This window comes from Chelonoidis abingdonii, chromosome 3 (genome assembly GCF_003597395.2).
Source record: "Chelonoidis abingdonii isolate Lonesome George chromosome 3, CheloAbing_2.0, whole genome shotgun sequence".
Classification (NCBI taxonomy): domain Eukaryota; kingdom Metazoa; phylum Chordata; order Testudines; family Testudinidae; genus Chelonoidis; species Chelonoidis abingdonii.
This window is the reverse complement of record NC_133771.1, coordinates 59083160-59106208: the sequence shown is the minus strand read 5'-3', so window position 1 is coordinate 59106208 and position 23049 is coordinate 59083160. Positions and strand designations below refer to the sequence as shown.

General features: G+C 43.4%; 1 protein-coding gene across 42 annotated transcripts in view; it reads right to left on the bottom strand.

Moving 5' to 3' along the window:
* The window catches only part of RIMS1 (regulating synaptic membrane exocytosis 1), a 537317-nt gene extending 517273 nt beyond the window's left edge, over positions 1–20044 (bottom strand). For all 42 annotated transcript variants that reach the window (XM_075063753.1, XM_075063758.1, XM_075063781.1 and 39 more), the window contains exon 1: positions 19529–20044. In XM_075063753.1, coding sequence (XP_074919854.1) covers positions 19529–19692 — 164 coding nt within the window. In that variant the 5' untranslated portion in view covers positions 19693–20044. The remainder of the gene's footprint in view (positions 1–19528) is intronic.
* Between the last annotated feature and the right edge of the window lie 3005 nt (positions 20045–23049).

Here is a 23049-nt window from a genome sequence, read left to right as displayed (position 1 = left end):
TGAACCCTTGGCACATTCTCTAGACACTTTTCCAAGCCTGCAACCCTGAGGAGAAATTCTAACTCCACCCTGCACTATATGGGGCAGTTCTTCCCTGCACAGCTCCTTAGCCAACTGCTAGTCAGAAGCAGCTTAGAAGGAGGAGGAGGAGGGTGCTATTAGAACTCCCTAAACTACTGCAGCTGCTGCTCAGAGTAACTGGGAGTCATGGCAGGGGAGCAGTTGAACATGCTGACGAGTTCAATTCCTTTTGTATTCAAATCAACCTGAGGTTCTGGATCCCATCATCTAACTACCGGTGGCCTTCAGAGAGAGAAGGGAAAGCACTATTGCCAACCCCAAGCATTCAAAAATCATGACGCAGCCCCCAAAATATCATGAGATTGGTTTAATTATCATGAAATAAAAATAATTTTGTTTCCTACCTGACTTCTGTTTTTTTCACCTTTAAGGGGAACCTGCCTATCCCCAATGTGCATGACCATCTCAAAATTCAATCTCAAACATACACATAAAAATGCAGGCTTCCCTATTTGCCTCTCACTGAAGGTTTCACTTATGTAACTCCTGGTGTGTGGCAAGGTGCCATTCAATCCCTCTCTGACCCCCTCCCTACCTGGAGAGGCAGCTGCTCCACCCACATTCTTCCTCCATGTTCTCCCACAGTTTCTGGTCCCTCTACTACAACCTAACTCTTACATTTACTTGCCTCTCATATTTTTTCCTTCTCCCCTCACAGTCCCTACCCATCACATTCACCACTCTGCCACCCACATTCCCCTGGACTCCATATTACCCTGCACTACTCCCCAAAGTCTGCCTTCTACAACAACAATAACCTGTGTTTCTTTGTAATTTCCTGACTCATTTCCTGGGGGAATAGCTCAGTGGTTTGAGCACTGGCCTACTAAACCCACAGTTGTGAGTTCAATCCCTGAGGGGGCAATTTGGGGCGAAAATCTGTTTGGGGATTGGGCCTGTTTTGAGCAGCAGGTTGGACTAGATGACTTCTGAGGTCCATTCTAACACATCCCTCTTCCCTGCTGCCACCACTGGCCCATTCCCTGTATCTCCATACTATCCCTTCCCTTGCCTTGCCCTCACTTAGTGACTTAAGGAGCCACAATCTTTCCTCAGGGAGGGTCACCTGGCTTTAGACCCATTGGAAAGAATGGAAGGCGGCTGTCATAAACAGATAGCTAAGGGTTACTGTTTCTTTTACCTGTAAAGGGTTAACAAAGGGAACCAAACACTGACGGAGGACCAATCAGGAACGGATTTTCAAAGCTCAGGGAGGGAAGTTTGGGTGTGTGTCCTTTGTCTCTCTCGCTGTCTAGTTCTCTTCGTTCTGAGAGGGATCTTTCTTCTCTTCAGCTTCAATCTTCTGTTCCCAGTTGTAAGTACAGGATAAGACAATATAGTTTTATATTGTTTTTGTATTTACATGTGTGTAGTTGCTGGAATGTTTAATTGTATTTTCTTTTGAATAAGGCTGTTATTTCATTTCTTTTAAGCAATGACCACTGTATATTGTTACCTTGATACAGAGATAATTTATGTCTTTTTTCTTTCTTTTATATAAAGCTTTCTTTTAAGACCTGTTGGATTTTTTTCCTAGTTAAAACTCGCCAGGGAATTGGTGGGGGGAAGGAACAAGGGGGAAGGGAAATCTCTTTGTGTCAGACTGCAAAGCTTACCTTTGCAGGACTGCGGATGAGGGTCAAGAAACTTGATCTCTCTGTTTTGCAATTCAAGGAATTGAAATAGGGTGATCGTCCAGGGCCATCCAGGAGGGGAAGCCGGGGAGGAAAATAAAGAGGAGACAAGGGAGGGGGTTATTTCCCTTTGTTATAGACTCAGTGCATCTGAGTCTTGGGGTCCCCAGGGAAGGTTTGGGGGAGATCAGAAGTGAGGCAGCACTGTAATTCCTGTCTGGTGGCAGCGCTATGAGATCCAAGCTGGTAATTAAGCTTGGAGGTTCATGCAGGCACCCACTTTTGGACGCTAAGGTTCAGAATTGGGAATTATGCTTTATAACAGCGGCAACCTTCATTACTAAGGGAACTCTTACTCTCATCTCCAAAGGCTAAAAGAAAATAGTGGTTACCTTGCTGAAGGCAGCCAGTGGCTTCACACTTTTTTTTTTTTAATAATGAGAGATTGGAAGCCATTCTGGATAAGGATAAAATTTCACAAGACTGAATAAAAGATTTATGAACCTCATTATTATTAAACTCACAATAAAGTCATACAAGCTGGCAACACTGCAAGTTTAATAACATCTCAGCTTTGCTGTTGCCCAGTTTTGTGGCCATTCACCACCAAGATATTTCTCCTGGAGAGGCTGCCTCCTGGTACCCCAAGAACTGCTATAGCATCTCTAATGGGTCAGTGTGAAAAGCAAGAGGGTCTCCCAAAGGAAGATACACAAAAGGACAGTGATCTCAATAATTTCAGGATGGCAGGGATGGGGGGGGGAGAGAAGAAAAACAAAACTTGGGAACAGCTAAATCTATACTCAGGCACCCAGCTAATGGTCCGAATTTCAGACATGCTGAGCACCTTCAGCTTCAAATGAGGTCAAATGTATAAAGGAAAGTATAATTTTATTTATTCCTATGTATAAAATAATTTGTTTTCCATCACAGCTATATGGTGTGGTCAATCATTTAGAAAGACTACTTAAGGATACTGTGCACAGGTCCACGAGCAGCTAGGATGCCAATCAGAAACCACTGTTCTGTCTTTTTCACCATGCCATTTCTGTGCATCTCACTCCCCTGGATTTCATAAAGTACTTCTCCAATTCCTTAAACTGCAAATGGGCAGAGTTAGAATTAAACCAATCAAAAACTGAATGCAATAACAAGACCGCACAGAGACCCTAATTTGCATCTTAGTCATAATTTAGCAGTATGTGTACTCTGTTTTTTGAGTCTTTGATTTATTTTCACATAATTAGTTCCATTAGTAACAGAGTTTATGAGAAGAGGCAGCACTGGAAGACTTACTGCAAATGCTTTTCTATTAGCTTACATTTTTACTGAAGGCTCAGTTTTTAAACAGAAATAAAATACTGACAAGAGTACAGAATGTCTTTTTTCAGCCAACTCCATCTTTCTGAGATTTCATTTTGTAGGAACTCACAGTGATTACAGCGACTGGAATGGGGTAAAAGAGGAAGAATAATTGCTTTTGTTCCTGAAACGTGAAAAACCAGGCTACAGGCAAAATATAATATGCCTGCGTCTAATGACTGATAAGCTGGACAATTGTAAGATATATAAAATTGAGAACTGTAATGAGGTTTAAAAACCCCATACTGAGCATAGGAAGAAAGGAAAGGAGAGTCTTCCGTGCTCACAGACAAGCAGGTTGATCACACCCTTGCACAGCTGCCAGAACTGCCAGTCACGGAGACATGCACCCACAGCTGTGACCAATAAAGAAAACAAGCCTATAAAGAAGGGGGAACAGAAAGGTCTGGGATAGTAGAGGGCTAACAGCCCCACACCAAGCTGCCCATGAGAAACTGATAAAAGGAGACTGTATGGAGTTTAAGGGCTGATAAACTCTTAACTTAAACTGAGTTTAAGGGCTGATCTAATTGAAGGGGGCTAGTCAGGGAAAAGGTAGGACTCCTAGAGAAACTGCACCAAGTACAGCTGACAAGATCTTTAAAGCAAAACACACATTTCATAGGAAAATATTCACAGATTGCAGATAACCTTTTACACCTGAGAAAAAGACAGATGTGTACAACACTGTTAGTCACAGAAGGGTGCTGGCTATATCAGCCTCATATGGTAGTAGAGGCACAGACTTGAGTGCTATATTGTTATCAGTTGAGTTAATTTTCTACTCTGAGACTAAATCAGGAAGCATAACTGTATTACAAAATATCCTTTGAACATTCTTCCAAGATGATATAATGTAATACACTTCAGGTTTTAAAAATAATTTGTAAAGTTAATTTATAGTAGTCATGAAAGATGCTAAACTGGCAGCTCTTGTGAGGGAGCAATGAGTACTCAGCACTGCACAAAAAACACTCAACACCTCAAACAATAAACACTCTGCAGACTGGACTCTTTGATTTAACAAGGATAATAAAGATAATAAGGTGATAAGTAATAGTCAGCATGGATTTGTCAAGAACAAATCATGTCAAACCAACCTAGTAGTTTTCTTTGATAGGGTAACAAGTCTTGTGGATAAAGGGGAAAGCGGCAGATGCGGTATATCTTAATTTTAGTAAAGCTTCTAATACTGTCTTGCATGACCTTCTCATAAACAAACTAGGGAAATATAGCCTAGATGGAGAGACTACAAGCTGAGTGCATAACTGGTTGGAAAACGGTTCCCGGAGAGTAGTTATCAGTGGTTCACAGTCAGGCTGGAAGAGCATATCGAGTGGGGTCATGATAAGAACTTGCACCATGCCCTAAAGACCACTAAGCTTTGGCTCTGTAGGGAGAGTTCTGCTTGGCAAGTTCGAGATACAAGGATACTTCACTGAAATGGGTTGGTCACAAGTCCCCTGTTATCTATATTTGGAGACTAATACCTTATGTGTCTCTGCTGATCTCAATTCTTGTGGCAGTGCATGAGGAGGAAGACTGTATCAGATATCCAGGTTGCAGGCTATGGGACTTTGCAGATCGAAGTCGACATCTTGAATTGCACCCAAAAATGGATAGCAAGCACATACAGCTGACAAAGAAAAGGCATAATGTATGTTTTCTGGCCACATATTGCTCCAGCTGAAGCTTCCGAGTTGTCTTCAAGTATAACCCCACATGGGCGATGCTGCAGTAATCTATCTGAAGATGACAGAAGTCCTGGATCACTTGGACAAGACTGAGTTGAGAGAAATGTTGTCAACACCTAGCCAGATGCAGAAGGAAAAGGATGTTCTTGATCAACAAAGTTACTTGAAATTCCAGAAGCAGTTTATCCAAAAAGCTCTCCCAAATCACAAACCCTTTGAATAAAAGTTGGACAAAATCCCACAATAATAAGTGTCATTGTCCTTACTATTCTCAAGATCCTTCCTCCACCCAATTAGCATTATTACCTCTATCTAATCCAGATTAAGCCTCAGATTGTTTACACTCATCCAGTTCCCAATCAACATTAAATCCTGGGAAATCAGACAACACCTGGGTTTGATAAAAGAGACAGCTGTGTGTTATCTATGTGTGATTGACATTCTGCCCAAAACTTCTCCCTCTCTCTAAGTGGTCTCATACAGACAGAACAGGAAGAATGTGGTTTTATGATATGCTTGTGTCCAGCAGGAACTGGACTGAAATTACTGCTATATTTCACGTAGCCCATTGAAAACTAATGACGACTGCAGGAAACAATCAGCATGTAGAGGTGGTCGGATCTGTAGCTCATGACTGTTTCCCTGAGCCACCAGTCCATTTACATTCATGTTAATTCTTATTTTAATTAAAAAGTTTTCCAATAATTTTTGAAGTGTTTTTTAAAAAATTGGAAATGCATGATGCTCTGCTTTTAACTTAACTTGTATAAGTACAAAATTAGCAAAATAAGTTATAAAGAGATTATATATCAAGGTTGTAGGTTTTTCTTTTTTGTAAATTTAAAGTTGCAATCAATATTGAATCATATAAAAACACAAGATATAAAAACTATAGTATGTTCCCAAAGGCCTACATTCTTTAAATAGATTTTACATTAAAAAAATCAATATTTAATTTTGTCTTGAAACACAGGAAAAATATACATTGTCTTTAATCCCAAAGGGATTTTCAAATTTTTACATTTCCAAAAAAAAATAAATCACTTCATGCATCTTCGAAATCTCCTCCTTTGGAGTGGAATGCAGTACTTGTCTAACAACACAATGAAACACTAGCATATAGATTCACAGAGGAAGTAAAAAAAATAGCATATGCAATTAGAACTTCAGGAAAAGATAGGTAGACAGAACATATTTAATTAAACTGGATTTAATCAGAGCATAGCTCTGCTCTTGCAAAATGCTATGAGATCTTTAATAAGCACACATGACTAGGCCTTGGTTTCATTTCTTACAAAGCTGGGGCATAGGTCTGCCAACTTTCTGACTGCAGAAAACTGAACACCCTTGTCCCACCCCCTGCCCTGCACCTTCTATGAGGCCCTGTGCCTGCTCATTCCATTCCCCTTCCCTCCTTCACTTGCTCTCCCCTACCCTTGCTCACTTACTCATTTTCATCACGCTGAGGCAGGGGGGGGTTGGGGTGCAGGAGCGGGTGAGGCCTCCAGCTGGGGATGCAGGCTCTGGAGTGGGGCCGGGGATGAGAAGATTCGGGTGCGAGAGGGGGCTCAGAGCTCCAGCTGGAGATGTGGAGTCTGGGGTATGGCTGGGGATGAGGGGTTTGGAGTGCATTAGGGGGCTCCAGGCCGGGGGGGTAGGCTGAAGGGTTTGGAGTGTGGGAGGGGACTCCAGGCTGGGGCAGAGGGTTGGGGTGCAGGAAAGGGTGAGAGTTCCAGCTTGGGATGCGGGCTCCGGGGTGGGGCCAGAAATGAGGGATTTGGGGTGCAAGAGGGGGCTCCGGTCTGAGGCAGGGGGTTAGGGTGTGGGGGGGCGTGAGGGCTCTGACTCAGGGTGTGGGCTCTGAGGTGGGGCCAGAGATGAAGAGTTTGGCATGCAGAAGGGGCCTCAGGGCTAGGACATGGGGTTGGAGCATGGGGGGTGAGGGCTCCGGCGGGGGGTGAGGCCTCTGGGGTGGTGCTGGGGATGAGGTGTTTTGGCTGCAGGAGGGAGCTCCGGGCTGGGGATGAGGTGTTCGGAGTGCAGGAGGGGGTGCAGGCTCTGGAAGAAAATTTGGGTGTGGGAGGGGCTCAGTGCTGGGGCGGGGGGCTGGGGTGCAAGAGGGGGTGTAGGGTGTGGGCTTTGAGAGAGAGCTTGGGTGCAGGAGGGGGCTCAGGGATGGAGGTTGGGGTATGGGAGGGGGTCCGGGCTCCCAGGCGGTGCTTACCTTAGGAGGCTCCCATAAGTGACCAGCATATCTCTGCGACTCCTAGGTGCAGGGAGGGCCTGGGGGCTCTGCATGCTGCCTTCACCTGCAGGTGCTGCCTCCACAGGTCCCTTGGCTGCGGTTCCCAGCCAATGGGAGCTGCAGAGTCAGTGTTCAGGGCAAGGGCAGCGTGCGGAGCCTCCCTTGCCGTCCCTGTGCCTAGGGGCTTCTGGAAACTGTGCGGAGCCAGGGCAGGCAGGGAGCCTGCCTTATCTCTACTGTGCCGCTGACCAGACTTCTAATGCTCCAGTCACCAATGCTGACCAGAGCTGCATGGGTCCCTTTTCAACCGGTTGAAAACCAGACGCCTGGCAACCCCACATTGGTTCAGTAATAACTCAGAGGGAATCATGCTTCCTTCTGCAACATTTAGAATTTACTGTTGAAGTCTCCAATCTAAACAGGGATTAGACTCAAACACATTTAAGCCCAGACCCTGCAAATAGATGTGCACCCATCCACACCTGTGCCTGGACAGATATCCACTAAGGTCAGACAGTATAGTCACATCTGTTTGCAGGATCAAGACATTAACTTGTAAGATCTGGCAAAATTTGAGTCTGAAGTGATATGGCTGTGGACTATATCGCCTGCCTATACTGGAAGGAGTACAGAAGACACTGGATGTGGTTTAATCAGGCTGAAAACTTTATTATTAACTGTCTTGGAGTACCCAGCAGATAGAAGTGTACAGTGCAGGCAACTCCATGATCATTTCAGTATCTACCTGGGGGCCTTCTGTCAGCCCCACCCCTTTTCCATCCTGGTCTCCAGCCAACCTGCTGTTGGATCCTTACTACCACCCCCTCAAATAAGTGTTCCGGTGGGCTATGAAGAAGGGGGGGTTGGCTCTCTGCTGTGCCAGTCATAGGAGCCTCAACACCCTGCCCCTTTTCCACTCCATTAACAAACAACTCCTTTAAACCCTTTACTAAATCATTTATCTGATCACTGTATCCCTTCCCTATAGAACATCTGCACTGGACATCTGCCACACACTTACAAAATGAGTTGCAACATTGTAACCTCATTCCCATTCCATGCTGGACCCAAATGAGCCCTTCCACCCGAATCCACTGTGAGAAAGGTGAAAAAACTCCCACTCTTCCTTGGCCAATTTGATAGTAAAGGAAAAATTCCTTCCCAGCCCCACAAGAATTTAGAGGCTAGCACAGTGCCTCCAGCGGATTCTGACCAAACCTGGTATTTTGCCACTTTCCAGGGTAGCCGTTGTTCAACTTGGGCCAGGTGAAACAGGGCTTCTCCTGTCTGGCTTGCACCTATATACTCTCCCCTCTCTTCTGGTCACCTGGTGGGGGGAGGGATGAGTCAGAGTCCCGTTAACCTGTTCTGCATCTGCAACAATGTACCTGCCTCTGTGCCCTTAAGCAGGTATGCTAAAGAGGTATGCCCCTTCCCCCAGCAAGCCGGACAATTCCCCCCCGCCAACACTTAAAGTGCGGTGCAGTCATTGTTAATGAACTCCAGCTGCTGATCAACTTTGAACAGTGCACTGGATGTATTTTAAGTTACACGAAAGCAACAGAATATTAAAATTAAAGCCCATGAAATTACTTATACATATTTCCATATGGAATGTTCACACTAAAACCCTTTCCAAATCTTAAACGCATACATATTGTACTTATACTTTATGAGTGAGATTCTATATCGTGCTTCTAAGAGGTGCCCAGGGGATAGGAGTGCTAAGATGGCTTTAGACTACTTTACTCCCTCTTGATCCTGAGCTGCTCTAGGGACTGGAGAGGACAGCAGCATAATTTAGACAGCCCTGGGATGTGTCTATCTAAATTACTGCAATCTCTAGGTTTGCCCTAGGAGCCACAGTGCCGCCCAGAATCTTCACAGCACGGCATGCTGCAGCCCTGCTCCTGACATGCCCCTCCCAGTCCTAGCATACCTCCTACTCCAAGGAGTGTGAAGGGATCCTCAAAGCACAGCCTTACTCTTGTCTACTGTAGTGCCTGTGCTAGTGGAAATCCTCACCTAGATGGACCAGGGGATTTTAAGGTCTGTTTATACCACTCAGGCCCTTTTATCCAGCATAACGGGGCCAGAGCAGGGGTGAGAATTCCCCTCATTATTTTAGCCAATTGTCTGTACTAATATGATAAGAAGAGAGTTTGTTCTTTGTACACTCACATATTATCAAGCATTTAAACCTATCCCACCAATCGCAGAAACAAGCACACAAGCATGTAAGTAGAGTCCTGCACGGATACAAAATATGCATCCGCATCCAATTCACAATCCATAAATATGGTCCATGGATATCCACAGATTTGCAGGGCTCTCTCTCCTTTGGTACCTATGAACTTGCTTCATGTAATGAAAAAAAGCAATGTTTTGTTAAAGTGACAACTGGAAAGAAAAGAAAAGCAGGGAGGTGCACTTAGCAACAAATTACTTTCACTTCTTATCTGTTTTTATAATAAAGTGCTCATTTCATATTTGGTGTTAGCTGATGATACTCTGTACTGCCCAAACAGTGCATAAGAGTCACGACCATTAAACAAAATGAAAAACAGAAAAAAGCCTTTTACTTCCCCATAAAATAAAATTCTACTGACGAAAAGGGTAATGAAAAAAGAGAGAGAGAGATCCTCTGTAATGTTTACTTTCAGAATTTGTAATACACTCTGATAACACAGTGATGAGCGTGGTACAAAAGGCTAGACAGATAGAAGGACTGACTGAGCAATTTATGATACCAGAAAGAGACAGGCCAGGGAGTTTTTATAAATACTGAAAATGGAAAAATCGTTCAGGGCCAAAGTCAATAGAGTTACATTGGGATGGCTCAGAGTTTTTACAATTCCTGTCCTCTCTAAACTGCCTTGTGTATTGCCGGAACATCCATCAACTAGTTGCTTGTCTTGCTTTTCTACATCTATACATATATAAAAAAATGCACAACTGATATGTTTTTCCAGCAATAAAACTGAACTTAGGTTTGCCACCCAGTGTCAACATTTCAATAAATGAACAATAGCACCAAAGAAAATACTCAGCTACCATAACTAATGTAATGATTATTGGAATGCTACAACTCAAGCTTTCTTGCCATATTATGCCCCACCTCCATCTGTGTACCCTCACTTCATCAGAACACAATTTGGCCTCCTTGTGTCAAATGTCTCAAAAGAGAATGTGGCAAATATGTAAAATTGTAAATCGCTTTACTTTGTAAATACCTTCATATGAAAATGTGAATTAAAAACCTAGAAAACAAAATAACGAATATAAATCATAAATTATTCTGACTATTGTCCTTAGCACATGTTAGTGTGCAACATACAGAAAGCTTTTAGAAAAAAAGCTATCAGTGTTAACCTCTACATTCCTTGCTGACTAAATATTTGCAATGAAGCATAGACTGCAGCTCTGTATTTTTTCCCCTATAGGACTTAATGCTTTACATATGATATATGTAATATCAGTGGTTCTCAACCAGATGTACACGTACCCTTGGAGTTACGCAGATGTCTGCCAGGGGATACATCAACTCATCTAGATATTTGCCTAGTTTTACAACAGACTACATAAAAAGCACTAGCAACGTCAGTACAAACTAAAATTTCATACGACTTGTTTATACTGCTCTATATACTATACATTGAAATGTAAGTACACCGCTACCTCGATATAACATCACCCGATATAACACAAATTTGGATATAACGCGGTGAAGCAGTGCTCCGGGGGGGCGGGGCTGCGCACTCCGGTGGATCAAAGCAAGTTCAATATAACACAGTTTCACCTATAACGCAGTTAGATTTTTTGGTCCCAAGGACAGCGTTCTATTGAGGTAGAGGTGTACAATATTTATATTTCAATTGGTTTATTTTATAACTATATGGTAAGAATGAGAAAGGAAGCAATTTTTCAAAAAGAGCCTACTGTGACACTTTTGTATTTTTATGTCTGATTTTGTAAGCAAGTAGTTTTTAAGAAAGGTGAATCTTGTGGGTATGCAAGACAAATCAGACTCCTGGAAAGGTTGAGAGCCACTGCTTTATACCACCAAAACTAGCAGTACCTACCATGTCTTGGGTAGAAATGTGACAGAATATGTTCAAAAATCTGTAAACCTCAATTGCAAAATACACAGATACATTATTTGAAAAAAAACAAACTGGCTCATTGTCACATTTCAAATATTCTAATTATTAAATGCATGATCCTGCAAAATATTTCTCACGTGAGTATTTCTTACCAACGTCTTTAGCCCATGTTTTAACTCCTTAAGCTATTAGCATGGTTGGATTTTGTTTCCTTCTGTGAACAATGTAATGACAAATTGCACATAATGAAGTTTGTAAAAATAACTCTCCATTTAAGGCATTTAAAATGCATGATTGACTTGTCATACAAAAGCACTTATTCTACCCCAAAATTGGTGTTCATCACCCAAGCACTAAATACAGAGAAAATTATTCTTAAATTCTGAAGAATCACTGCCCTAATGGCTCCAATCTGCCTTCAGAACTACACAATAGATATCCAAAATCTGAAACAGTTCAGATAGTAGAGGGACCGTCAACAGCTTTAACACAAGCCTATTGATGTGCTCAGTTCATCCATGCACCAAGAAGTGCCTGTCCAAAGGTGAATTGTCCTTTAGGCGGGGATAGGTCTAGCCCCACTGGTGACACTTTGATTATTTTCTCTACCTGGGAATACAAGCTAAGTCACAGGACAAGCAGGCCATGTAGCCAAAATCAGCCCTTCTGAGATGGAGATGAAACCAGAAGTCTCTGGAGAGCCAGGATGGAATGATAAAGAAAGAAAGTAGGCAGCTTAGAGAGGAGAATGCCATGCTATGAGGGCTGTGGGGACCTTGAGCCAGTCAGGAGAGAAGAAAGGCTCTTTGAAGCAGGGTTGGAAGTTGGCTATTGGTGGGCTGGAGGAGTTGCCCTTAACTACTGCACAGCTCTAGGAAGGAAGGCTGTGGAGTCCCTTAACCAGGAGGAAGTAGCATACAATGCAAGGAAGGAGGGGTATGGAATCCATTATTCAGGGGAAGAGTTTGGTCCTGAGGGGCCAAAGGAAATTGTATATTTATAAGTACTTAATAAATTGGATGCCAGGCTGGCGGAATATTAAATAATTGGGTCTGCAAACAAGTTATTATAAAGAAGCAAGAGGGAACCAAGGGCAGTGTTCTTAACACATCACACTATGCAATGTAGGGGTGTGCTCCAGGGGTGGCACCATGCCACAGATCCATGGTTCCTTTCTGTACTGAGAGTAAGTGCCCCCAAAATTTAACCATTTATGCATTTATTATGATGGCATCTGAAACAGAGACATCTGAGCTCAATACTGAGGTCACAGTCATGTACTCCTCTCGATCTGCAGCAGAGCTAACACTGATTACACTGAATTGTTCACAAAAAATGAGAGTATATGGTCCTGTGATTGCAAATGACAAGACACAGCTGATATGATGGGGAATAATTCAGGCAGTGTGCTAATATCAAAGTTCAGCATCCAATAGAGAGCTCTCGGAAAAAGTTGTTCTGCACATTTTTGTCTTCAAAGTGGTGAGTGTACGAATGGCTTTGTAGGTAATGACTGAAAATCACAACGAGTTTGCTCATCTCTGTAGTGCTAGAAAATATATTTGGATCATGGTTTTCCTGTTTAAAACTCTCTCTGTGGACATCAGCATCTCGTATGAAATCACATTTTGAGGGCGATATTTAAATTATATATACAAAGAATTAAAACATAGTCCCAGATCAACAAGTATCAGTACAAACATGAACGTACTTCAGATAATGCAATCCATTCTCTATAATCTGTTATGACTGGTGAAGAAATGGCTAAGAACCCAATTCAATGCCTACATTCCACAACTAGGCATGCTCTAGGGAAAAATATTCCCCAAATACATACTGGATAATGTAAGGATTAAACATAGGCCCCATTTGGCAGAAGCACTTCAGTCTTCACAGCGGAGGATGTTAGGGAGATTCCCAAACCTGAGCTGGCTTTTGCAGGTGACAAATCTGAGGAACTGTCACAGATTGAAGTGTCACTAGAGGAGGTTTTGGAATTAATTGATAAACTTAACAGTAACAAGTCACCGGGACCAGATGGCATTCACCCAAGAGTTGTGAAAGAACTCAAATGTGAAATTGCAGAATTACTAACTAGGGTTTGTAACCTGTCCTTTAAATCAGCTTCTGTACCCAATGACTGGAAGATAGCTAATGTAACGCCAATATTTTAAAGGGCTCTAGAGGTGATCCCAGCAATTACAGACCGGTAAATCTAACATCAATACTGGGCAAATTAGTTGAAACAATCATAAAGAACAAAATTGTCAGACACATAGAAGAACATAACTTGTTGGGCAAAAGTCAACATGATTTCTGTAAAGGGAAATCATGTCTTACTAATTCATTAGAAGGGGTCAACAAACATGTGGACAAGGGGGATCCGGTGGACATAGTGTACTTAGATTTCCAAAACGCCTCACTAAAGGCTCTTACGTAAATTGTCATGGGATAAGAGGGAAGATCCTTTCATAGATTGAGAACTGGTTAAAAGACAGGGAACAAAGGGTAGGAAAAAATGGTAAATTTTCAGAATGGAGAGAGGTAACTAGTGGTGTTCCCCAAAGGTCTGTCCTAGGACCAATCCTATTCAAATTATTCATAAATGATCTGGAGGAAGGGGTAAAAAGTGAGGTGGTAAAGTTTGCAGACGATACTAAACTGCTCAACACAGTTAAGACCAAATCAGACTGTGAAAAACTTCAAAAAGATCTCACAAAACTAAGTGATTGGGCAACAAAATGGCAAATGAAATTTAATGTGGATAAATGTAAAGTAATGCACATTGGGGAAAATAACCCCAACTATATGTACAATATGATGGAGGCTAATTTAGCTACAACTAATCAAGAAAAAGATATTGGAGTCATCATTGATAGTTCTCTGAAGACGTCCACGCAGTGTGCAGCGGCAATCAAAAAAGCAAACAGGATGTTAGGAATCATTAAAAGAGGGATAGAGAATAAGATGGAGAATAGTATGCCCACATCTTGAATACTGCATTCAGATGTGGTCTCCTCATCTCAAAAAAGATATACTGGCATTAGAAAAGGTTCAGAGAAGGGCAACTAAAATGATTAGGGGTTTGGAACGGGTCCTATATGAGGAGAGAGGCTAGGACTTTTCAGCTTGGAAAAGAAGAGACTAAGGGGGGATATGATAGAGGTATATAAAATCATGAGTGATGTAGAGAAAGTAAATAAAGAAAAATTATTTACTTGTTCCTATAATATAAGAACTAGGGGCCACCAAATGAAATTAATGGGCAGCAGGTTTAAAACAAATAAAAGGAAGTTCTTTCTCAACGCGCACAGTCAACTGGGAACCCGTATTCTGAGGAGGTTGGAAGGCTAGGACTAAACAGGGTTAAAAGAGAATGTATAAAGCATAGTGGTTAAGTCCATTAATGGCTATTAGCCAGGATGGGTAAGGAATGGTGTCCCTAGCCTCTGTTTGTCAGAGGGTGGTGATGGACAGCAGGAGAGAGAACACTTGATCATTACCTGTTAGGTTCACTACCTCTGGGGCATCTGGCATTGACCACTGTCAGTAGACAGGATACTGGGCTAGATGGACCTTTCATCTGACCCAGTATGGTCATTCTTATGTTCTTATGTCCATAGATCTGAAAAGCTATCCATGTACCCCCAGATCTTGCATTTGGCTCTCATTGAAGAATCTGGTGTAAATTCCCTAGTCCTGATCATGTGCAAACTTCTAGCAGTAATTTGAGGTTATGCATGGGTATCTCCAAAAAGAGTAGAATCAAGCCTTTTTGATCTTTGTATCTAATTGGATGGGATCTTATGAAATGTTTTCCACAGTGCAGCCATTGTAGACTAAAATTACCCTGCAGATACAAGTGTTTTAGTGTATTTTTTCCAAAAAATATTATAGGTTGGATTTTCAAAACCGTTCAGTGTTGGCCAAAATCTGCTCCTATTAAACCAGTGGTTCTCAAACTTTTGTACTGGTGACCCCTTTCACATAGAAAGCCTCTGAGTGCGACTCCTTATAAATTAAAAACACTTTGAATATATTTAATATTATTATAAATGCTGGAGGCAAAGCGGGGTTTGAGGTGGAGGCTGACAGCTTGCGACCCCCCCATGTAAGAAACGTGTGACCCACTGAGGGGTCCCGACCCCCAGTTTGAGAACCCGTGCATTAAACACAATGGTAAAATGCCAGCTGAATGCTTTTGAAAATTTCACCCTATTTTCCCAGTCCCCCAAATTATACTATATACTTTACAATAGAAATAGAGCAATGCCCTGAAGAACATTGAGCCTAATTTTACTATTATTTAAACTAATGAAAATCCAGAGCAGTTCCTTTGCTTTTGTGAAGTTACTCTGGATCTGACCAGTGTACAGGAGTGCAGAATTTGGTTCTTACAATTTAATTTTAGATGTCAGCCAGTGAATAGCTATAGCAGAAAGTACAGAAAGGGTAAGGTATGGAGGAATGAGGTCTAGAAAATATAATCATGTGGTTACTCAGTTCAGATATTTTCATATATAAGTTGTTCAAAGTGAAAACACATTGGGCCAAATTCTTTCGTGGTGCAAATGAGCAAAATTGCATTGTAGTCAATTGATCTGTGCCCATTTCCACTAGTAGATAATTTGATCTATTGTTTTCACAATATAAGGTACAGTCCTATTCAAAAAATTTTAACAACCTTTCTTTTACTTAAGTATTAAATGGAAGTGTTAAAAAATGCTCCGAAATATGTTAACTAACTAGTCATCGGATGGAGGTAGCAATACAGTATGTTTGACCATTTTATTCCAGTGTCAAAGGAACCAAACAAGAGAGTTTATGGTACATCTTAAAAAATAAAAGGGAATGATAAGATTTGGAATGAAAAACTTTACTATTTTTTAAACTCTTGGAACACTGACATTTTCCAGACTGCCAACCAATGGAACATTAGGAGGAAAGCATATTAAAAAGATAGTCTCTTCTGCAGAATTTTTACCAAAACCTGGATTTATAACAACCCTTTGCTCTGGGGAGTTTTATATAAGGACCCTACACTTTTCCTCCTCCTCTTCCCCATCCCTCCTGCCAGCCATCAGTAACACCCATTAATTTATAGATTCATAGATTAAGGCCAGAAAGGATTATTGTGATCATCTAGTCAGACTTCCTGAATAATATAACTACAGTGGGAGTTATTTTTATCCTGTGTAAAAGCATGTGTAAAGTGCAGAGGGGAGGGAGGTACAGAGATATACCTTTCAAAATTTCAGCTCTCCATTACAGATTAGAGCCAGCAGTGGAATCTGGATCTAATTTTGCATTCCAGACTTTACAAAATTCCAGTGTGTTCAGCTCTAAGTCCCATTTCTCATAAAGCTTGCATGTGTACTACCTACAATAAAACTATATTTAAAATATTATTTAGGTTGTAAAGTCAAGCACTTAAAAATTAAGAAATGCCAGATTTACATTTGCCTCTGCAACCTTAATTCTGCCCTCTTGTGCATCCATCTTCCATCCAGAGATATTGGGCAGTAAACCTGTCACTGGTCTAGGAATGAATACTGTCCATTTGGCATCTCAGACCAGCATTACTTTGAGAGGAAGTTCCACATTTGGGATGTGGGTGCTGTGGAAGGAAACATTTCCTTATCAGATTGTTTTAAAAAGAAAACTGATAGCTGTTTGAAGCTGCTCAGACATTTGGAATGTCAGAACCAATCCAGCTGGAGACAAATTAACAGGCAGAGGGCAGATAACATGGTCTAAGACTCACAATGTATAATATGACTGTGGAATTTATTATATGGACAGCACCATCATATATGTATAATGCATACATCCTCTCTGCAGAATTAGGACAGGAGATGCTTGTTCAGTTTGTTATCCTATTTATAAAGAAGGGCATGTATAATTCTTACCCCAGAAAAAAAAAGTGTAGTGCTGGCCATATACAAAAAGGACAGTGATTCTAGAAGATATAATGGTTCTGTGCAACATACAAAATCATAACTAGATGGAAACTACTGACTCTGACCTAATTCCCATGAACCAATGATATAACTAGAAAGCAAGATTTATAAGCTTTCCCCTTCATTCCATGACTACAGCTGAATTTCCAAGTATCTAAAAATCACATTGTTCACAGCCTGATGCAGAGCCTTTCCTCTTATTCAGATGCCTTTGAATAAGAATTGTTAAGTGGACCAAATTACAAGGAATTTTTTTTGGCATCACAAACCATTTGAACACATGTCTAAAGCAATGTAGAAAGATCCAATTTTCAAGAAGAATCCAAAAGGGCAATTTTTGACCTGTGCTAAAAAATTAACTTTGATCGATGCCCCAAGACTTTTAGCAAAAGCTTTGAAGATTCCCAGCACCCTTGTGGAAAACATTTTAAACAATGTTCCAGGCTTCACCGATGCTAATATGAAAGAAGCAGAGAAGAAATCCCTTAACCCGCAATAACAATTATAGTACTGAAAATTAGCTTCGCTCCTGACAAAAGTTTGCTCTTGCAGTGGACGTGGGACTTATAATGCTATTTTCCACAGAATAAAGGCTAAATATTTATATGGAAGTAGCAATGGGTGGAGGGGTAAAGGACAGAGAATGGGGGAAGCAGAGATGTAGTCTATAGCATTTAACCAGAAGTTCCTTTCAATTCTCTTATTACGTATAGAGACCAAAAGTGACCCTAAATGCTTTATCCCCACATTGGCTAATAGAGCGCAGTTTCACAATCCTGCTCTTCTTCCAACCCCAATAAAGTCTTGATCACACCCCAAGTATTACAACCGCAGCAGCAGTGAACCGAACTCTTCATCCAAACTCAGTTCTCAGTGCCACACCCCCATCCCTAGTCTTGGTCCCAGGCAATAAGTATTACTAGCTAGTGGGCCTCAGTGTACATTTCTGCAGTTACCAGCAGCAGCCACCGCAGAAATGCAAATCCCAGCACTGATCTGAAAGGACAGAGACAACAGCACAATCAGACACTGCCCTCAGCTTCAAATCACTTGCAATACATGACACACAAATTAAGAGACTGCAGGGATTCAATATTTTCATCCATTATAGATTATACTGTTGGCTACAGGAGAAAGTATACAAACTGGAACCCACACCTTAAAACTGGTTATTTCCGATGCAGCCAAAAGAAAACACCACACACAGCATGTCACACCTTAAGCGCAAGCCACCAACCCTACCCTCCAAATACACACAAGGGAATGGGATACTGTGAGACGAGGACACACCTTACAGGATAGAAAGGTTCTGGATCACATTAAGAGCTTTGCATGTAGTCAGTTACCTATTCTGACATTTCCATCCAAAAGTGAATAGGCCTGGAAGGTGGTTACAGGAAGAGAAAATGTGATTCTCTTCCTCATGCCACAGTCTCAATCTGTTTAGCCTCATCACTCTTAGGAGGCAATTTAGTAACATTACATTTGAAGCCGGCTGCTAATGGAGAAGGATAGAAAGTGAAGTAGCATAGGTGTTGTTTTGCAAGGAAGAAAGGAGGGAAAGAGATAAAAGGTTCAAGAGACACAGGAGAGAGACTAGTTTCCAAATACGGCATCCATCAATGCCCTGAGCCCCCTACATCTTTTCCTGTGTAATCAATGGGTAAAAACCTACCGATTCTCTCTCTAGCCCACCAACACAAGCATACACCTTGCCCTCTGTAAGGAGCAGTATAGATAATTATAAACACACTGTGCTTTCCACAGCAAAACGCCCCTCCACAGCAACATGCCTCCCATCTTTGCCCACAGTACAGCAACCACCAGGCAGACAGGAAGATAGCAAAAGGAAGATAGCCCAGCTGTAGAAACCCTGGGGGGAGTGGAAATAGCAGAGGAAGAGACAGGTTGCTGCCTGATCCCCAAGTGGCAGGATTGGGTTTACACTGGGCCTGGTGGGGGCAGCATGGTGTTTTTTGAAGGCTCTGTCCTAGGGAAATCCCACCCATTACCCCTCCTGTAACGGGCGGGGTTTTAAGGCCCCCAGAGGAATCTCTTCCCAAAATGTGGTGGGTTTTCCAATGGGAAGATCTCCTCTCTTCTAACACACCCCAGCGGAGGGGGGATGTCTTCTTCCCCTGCGTGGGGGGGGCGAGACCCCCCTCGCCCCTCCTGGGTGTGGGTCTCCTCAGGTAGGCGTCTCCCGCAGGGAAGGGAGGCGGTGCCCATGGGTGGAAGAGAAGGAAGTTCAGGGTCGTGAGGGGAAGCGGGTGGAGGTTCTGCAGGACATGACCCGCGGCCAGTCTCTGGGAAAGGACCCCGCGGGGCTCGGTCAGTGCTGCCGAGCCGAGCCCCGCACCGTTCCCAGAGCCGCTGCCTGGTCCGCTCCCACTGCCAGGACCGACCCCCCTGCCCAGAATGAATGAATGAATGACGGGCAGCTGCTTACTTGAGCATGGCCTCTTCCTTCTCTTCCTCTTCTTTCTGCCGATCCATCACTGCCATAATGATGTTCCTCTCCTCCTCTGTCAGGTGGCTCAGGTCGGGCAGCTCCTGCATCGGGGGAGGCACCGGGGGTGGGCGAGGGCCGCGGGGCCCCACCGAAGAAGACATTTTTATTTCTGCCTTTTCCCTTACACCTTCTACCTTGGCAAGGCAAAGCCAATCACGCCTCTCCGCCTCCTCCCTTCACAGTGTAGTCCTCTGCTCATCGGCAGCAGCCAGCAGCTCTCCGGCGGCGGCGGCAGCAGCAGAGGAGGCGGGGACCCAGCCTTTCATGGTTGCTTGCATCCACCCCAGCCTGGCTGCTGCTGCTCCCTTTGTTTGCCCAGCTCTAGGAAGGTTTGGGGCTGCCCTCCTGCCTCTTGCATCCCATCTTCCCCGGCGGTAGGAGGGGAAGAGGGCTCGGGATTACAGCTAGTAGACTGTGTGCACAGGCAGGCTGGATGCACAGGGCTGGAGGAGAAGGGCGGATGCTGCTGCTGCTGCTAGCTTTAAGGAGGCGGGGGGGGGAGTGGGTGTGCCAGTTAGGGCGGGATTCGCAAGCACTCCGCTCCTGGAGAGATGCTGCCTGCTGTCTCATCGACTGAGCACACAGCTGAGGGAGACCATAGACCTTGAGCCACCCACACCACCTGGCGTCCCCGCTGACTTGTCCTCCCGCCACGGATGATTTGCCAGAATTGCTGCTCGGGAGATATTAGGGTTTGTTCCCTCTGATACTTTCTCAGGCTCTCTTGGTACCTCCATTAAGGCCATCGCGATCTTGGCCAGATCTCACTCCAAGTCTGGTGCGCTTGCTTCTGGGCGTAAACTTGTGTAGGGGTCGCACGCTGCACTTTATCTTGCTGAATGGGCCGAAGCTTTCTCATTGCAAAGCCAGTTGCTCATTAGGCGTTTCAATCTGGCTCCCAGCTTCAGGTCAACACCCTGTTGGCTGGTGGTCTTGCCCAACATTGCTAGGGCCACTCTCACATCACTTGTTGGACAGACTGCCCAGGTACTGCCTCTAACCACACATCTGCCCTACACACACAACTGGACCAGACTCCTAGTGATTTAGGCTAAGGCTGCAAGTACCCCATCCGGGTCCCGTGCTTTAACCAGCCCTGTATTTACTCATGTTCAGTACTTTTCTTGGCTTCTGCTGCGCTCTTCAAGAAAAGTGTAGATGATTGTTCCTTGGCTCCACATTGCAGACTGGCACTACACTGAACTTCTGATCCTTCTTCCCCTGCACGATGGATGTAGGTTTTTAACACTTCACTGGGCCGCATCTGACCCAGACGGCACAGCATGCTCCAACGTCCGCTTATGTCCCCTTTATTTTCAGTACTAGTTCCCATCACGGATTCTTCATATTGCTCTCCTAGGCTTGGGCCGTCCGAAATCCAAGCTTTGAAATAGGTGGATGGTTCAAAACTCTTAATGAAACATAACCAATTGTATTCTTGAAGCATGAAAGGGCCTCTCTATAACTGTGGAAAATTTAAGGGTCATGGAAGGGCAACTGCTCCTCTCCAGTAGGATCTTACTGGCAGGGAGATCGATGTTCGTCACATCAGAGTAAAGCATAAGGGTGAGATGTTGCTTAGGCGAACCCCAAGTCTATAAGATGTCACCCAACTCAGGGTCGTTCTCAGTCTAGAGCACACAGGCCCTGACTATCTCTCAGGCAATCCCATACAGAAAGAAGTTGGAACATGATGAAGGAAAAACACTCAGGACAGCTGGTAATCTTATCCCGCTTAGTTGAAGCATAGGCCCATAATGTCTAAGCTCAGGGTCCTGCTAGATTCATTATCATCCTGATCAGGGCTGGCACTTCATTTAGGCGACCTAGGCGGTCACCTAGGCACCAGGATTTGGAAGTGTCATTTGCCGCCTCGGCACATTCGGTGGCAGGGGGTCTTCCGCGCTCTGGGTCGTCGCGGAATTCTGCTGCGGTCCTTCACTCGCTCCGGGACCCGCGCCGAAGTCCCCGAAGCCGGAGCGCAGAAGGACACCCTCCCCTCTCCCAGCCGCTGACAGAAGCTTGCCATTAGTGACTGGGAGCGCGGAAGGACCCCCACCTAGGGCGCCAAAAACCCTGGCGCCGCTCCTGATCCTGATCACCAAAATAGTAACAGTCACCAAAAAAAACCTTCTTCTATCTTTGACTAGCAAGGAAACATCATCCTTTCTTCTCAAAGGCTGACCCTCAGTAATCCATTCATTCACCACCTCCAGAGTGGAGTACAGCAACAAACTCTACTTGGACTGACTACGAAGGCCAGAAGGAAGCTGCTGCTGCTGCTGGTCCACCATGCAGAAACTCATCATCTGGGCAGGCCAGGCCAAAAAGAGAGTATAACAGTCCTCTGCAATCTCTAAGCCTTCAATAAGCTTGGCCCAAGAATAGCATCTCACTCTGTCCCATGCTGCTTAAGCTATTCTTGATGAGACAGTCACTAAAGTTAGACTGTAGGGAACCAGAGGCAGAGCCTTGTCAGAAGACAGTCCAGAGCTATAGAACTCTCATATACCATATGATGAGTGCAAGCAAGAACAAATTTAAAAATAGATGTCCAGTGGGCAAATGAATGGGGAGGGCAGAAGTGATAGGGCTAAATGCAGAGTAGCTCGGGGGGGAGGAGTTTGCAGAGGAAAAGGAATGTGCCCAGGGCATCTTTATACTCGGCAGTCCTTGGTGGGTGTTATGGCCCCTTAGAGCTATAGGCATCTGGGTATCATGTACAGTGTAGCCTGTATATTAGGAACCGGGTATCTCCAGAAGAAGGCAGCAACATACGTGAGCTAAACTAAACACCAACCGCTTGCCAACTTTGCCAACCGCTGCTGGACTGAAGCACAGAATTTCCCTCACTTTCTTCACTCACACATAAAAGGAATTCACTAGGTCCCTCCTCCTGAAGTAACTCCCCACAAGTATAGAAACAGAATGGTTGGCACAAGTAGGCCCGTTAATACCTCTGAATAACACATCAGATGCAATCATAACCTACCTTATCTTACCAGACTTGTTTGTGTATACAGGAGAACAAACAGTGACTGCAAGCTGAGAGGAATTATGGTTGAATTTTGTGTTTTGTTCAAACAAATATATCAGTAACATCAATTCTTATAAAAAGAACAGGAGTACTTGTGGCACCTTAGAGACTAACAAATTTATTTGAGCATAAGCTTTTCGTGGCCCACGAAAGCTTATGCTCAAATAAATTTGTTAGTCTCTAAGGCGCCACAAATACTCTTGTTCTTTTTGTGGATACAGACTAACATGGCTGCTACTCTGAAACCTATCAATTCTTATGTATCATCATGTACCATTAAAATTTGATATTTTAATTTAAATAAAAGAAATTAAATACATTTTTAATAATAAATACAATAAATGTCTGTCTCAACTTATTCTGTCTTCCTTTTGATTTTCTCTTTTCTTTTTATTCTCTTTTCATTCTTTTTTCTTTTTGA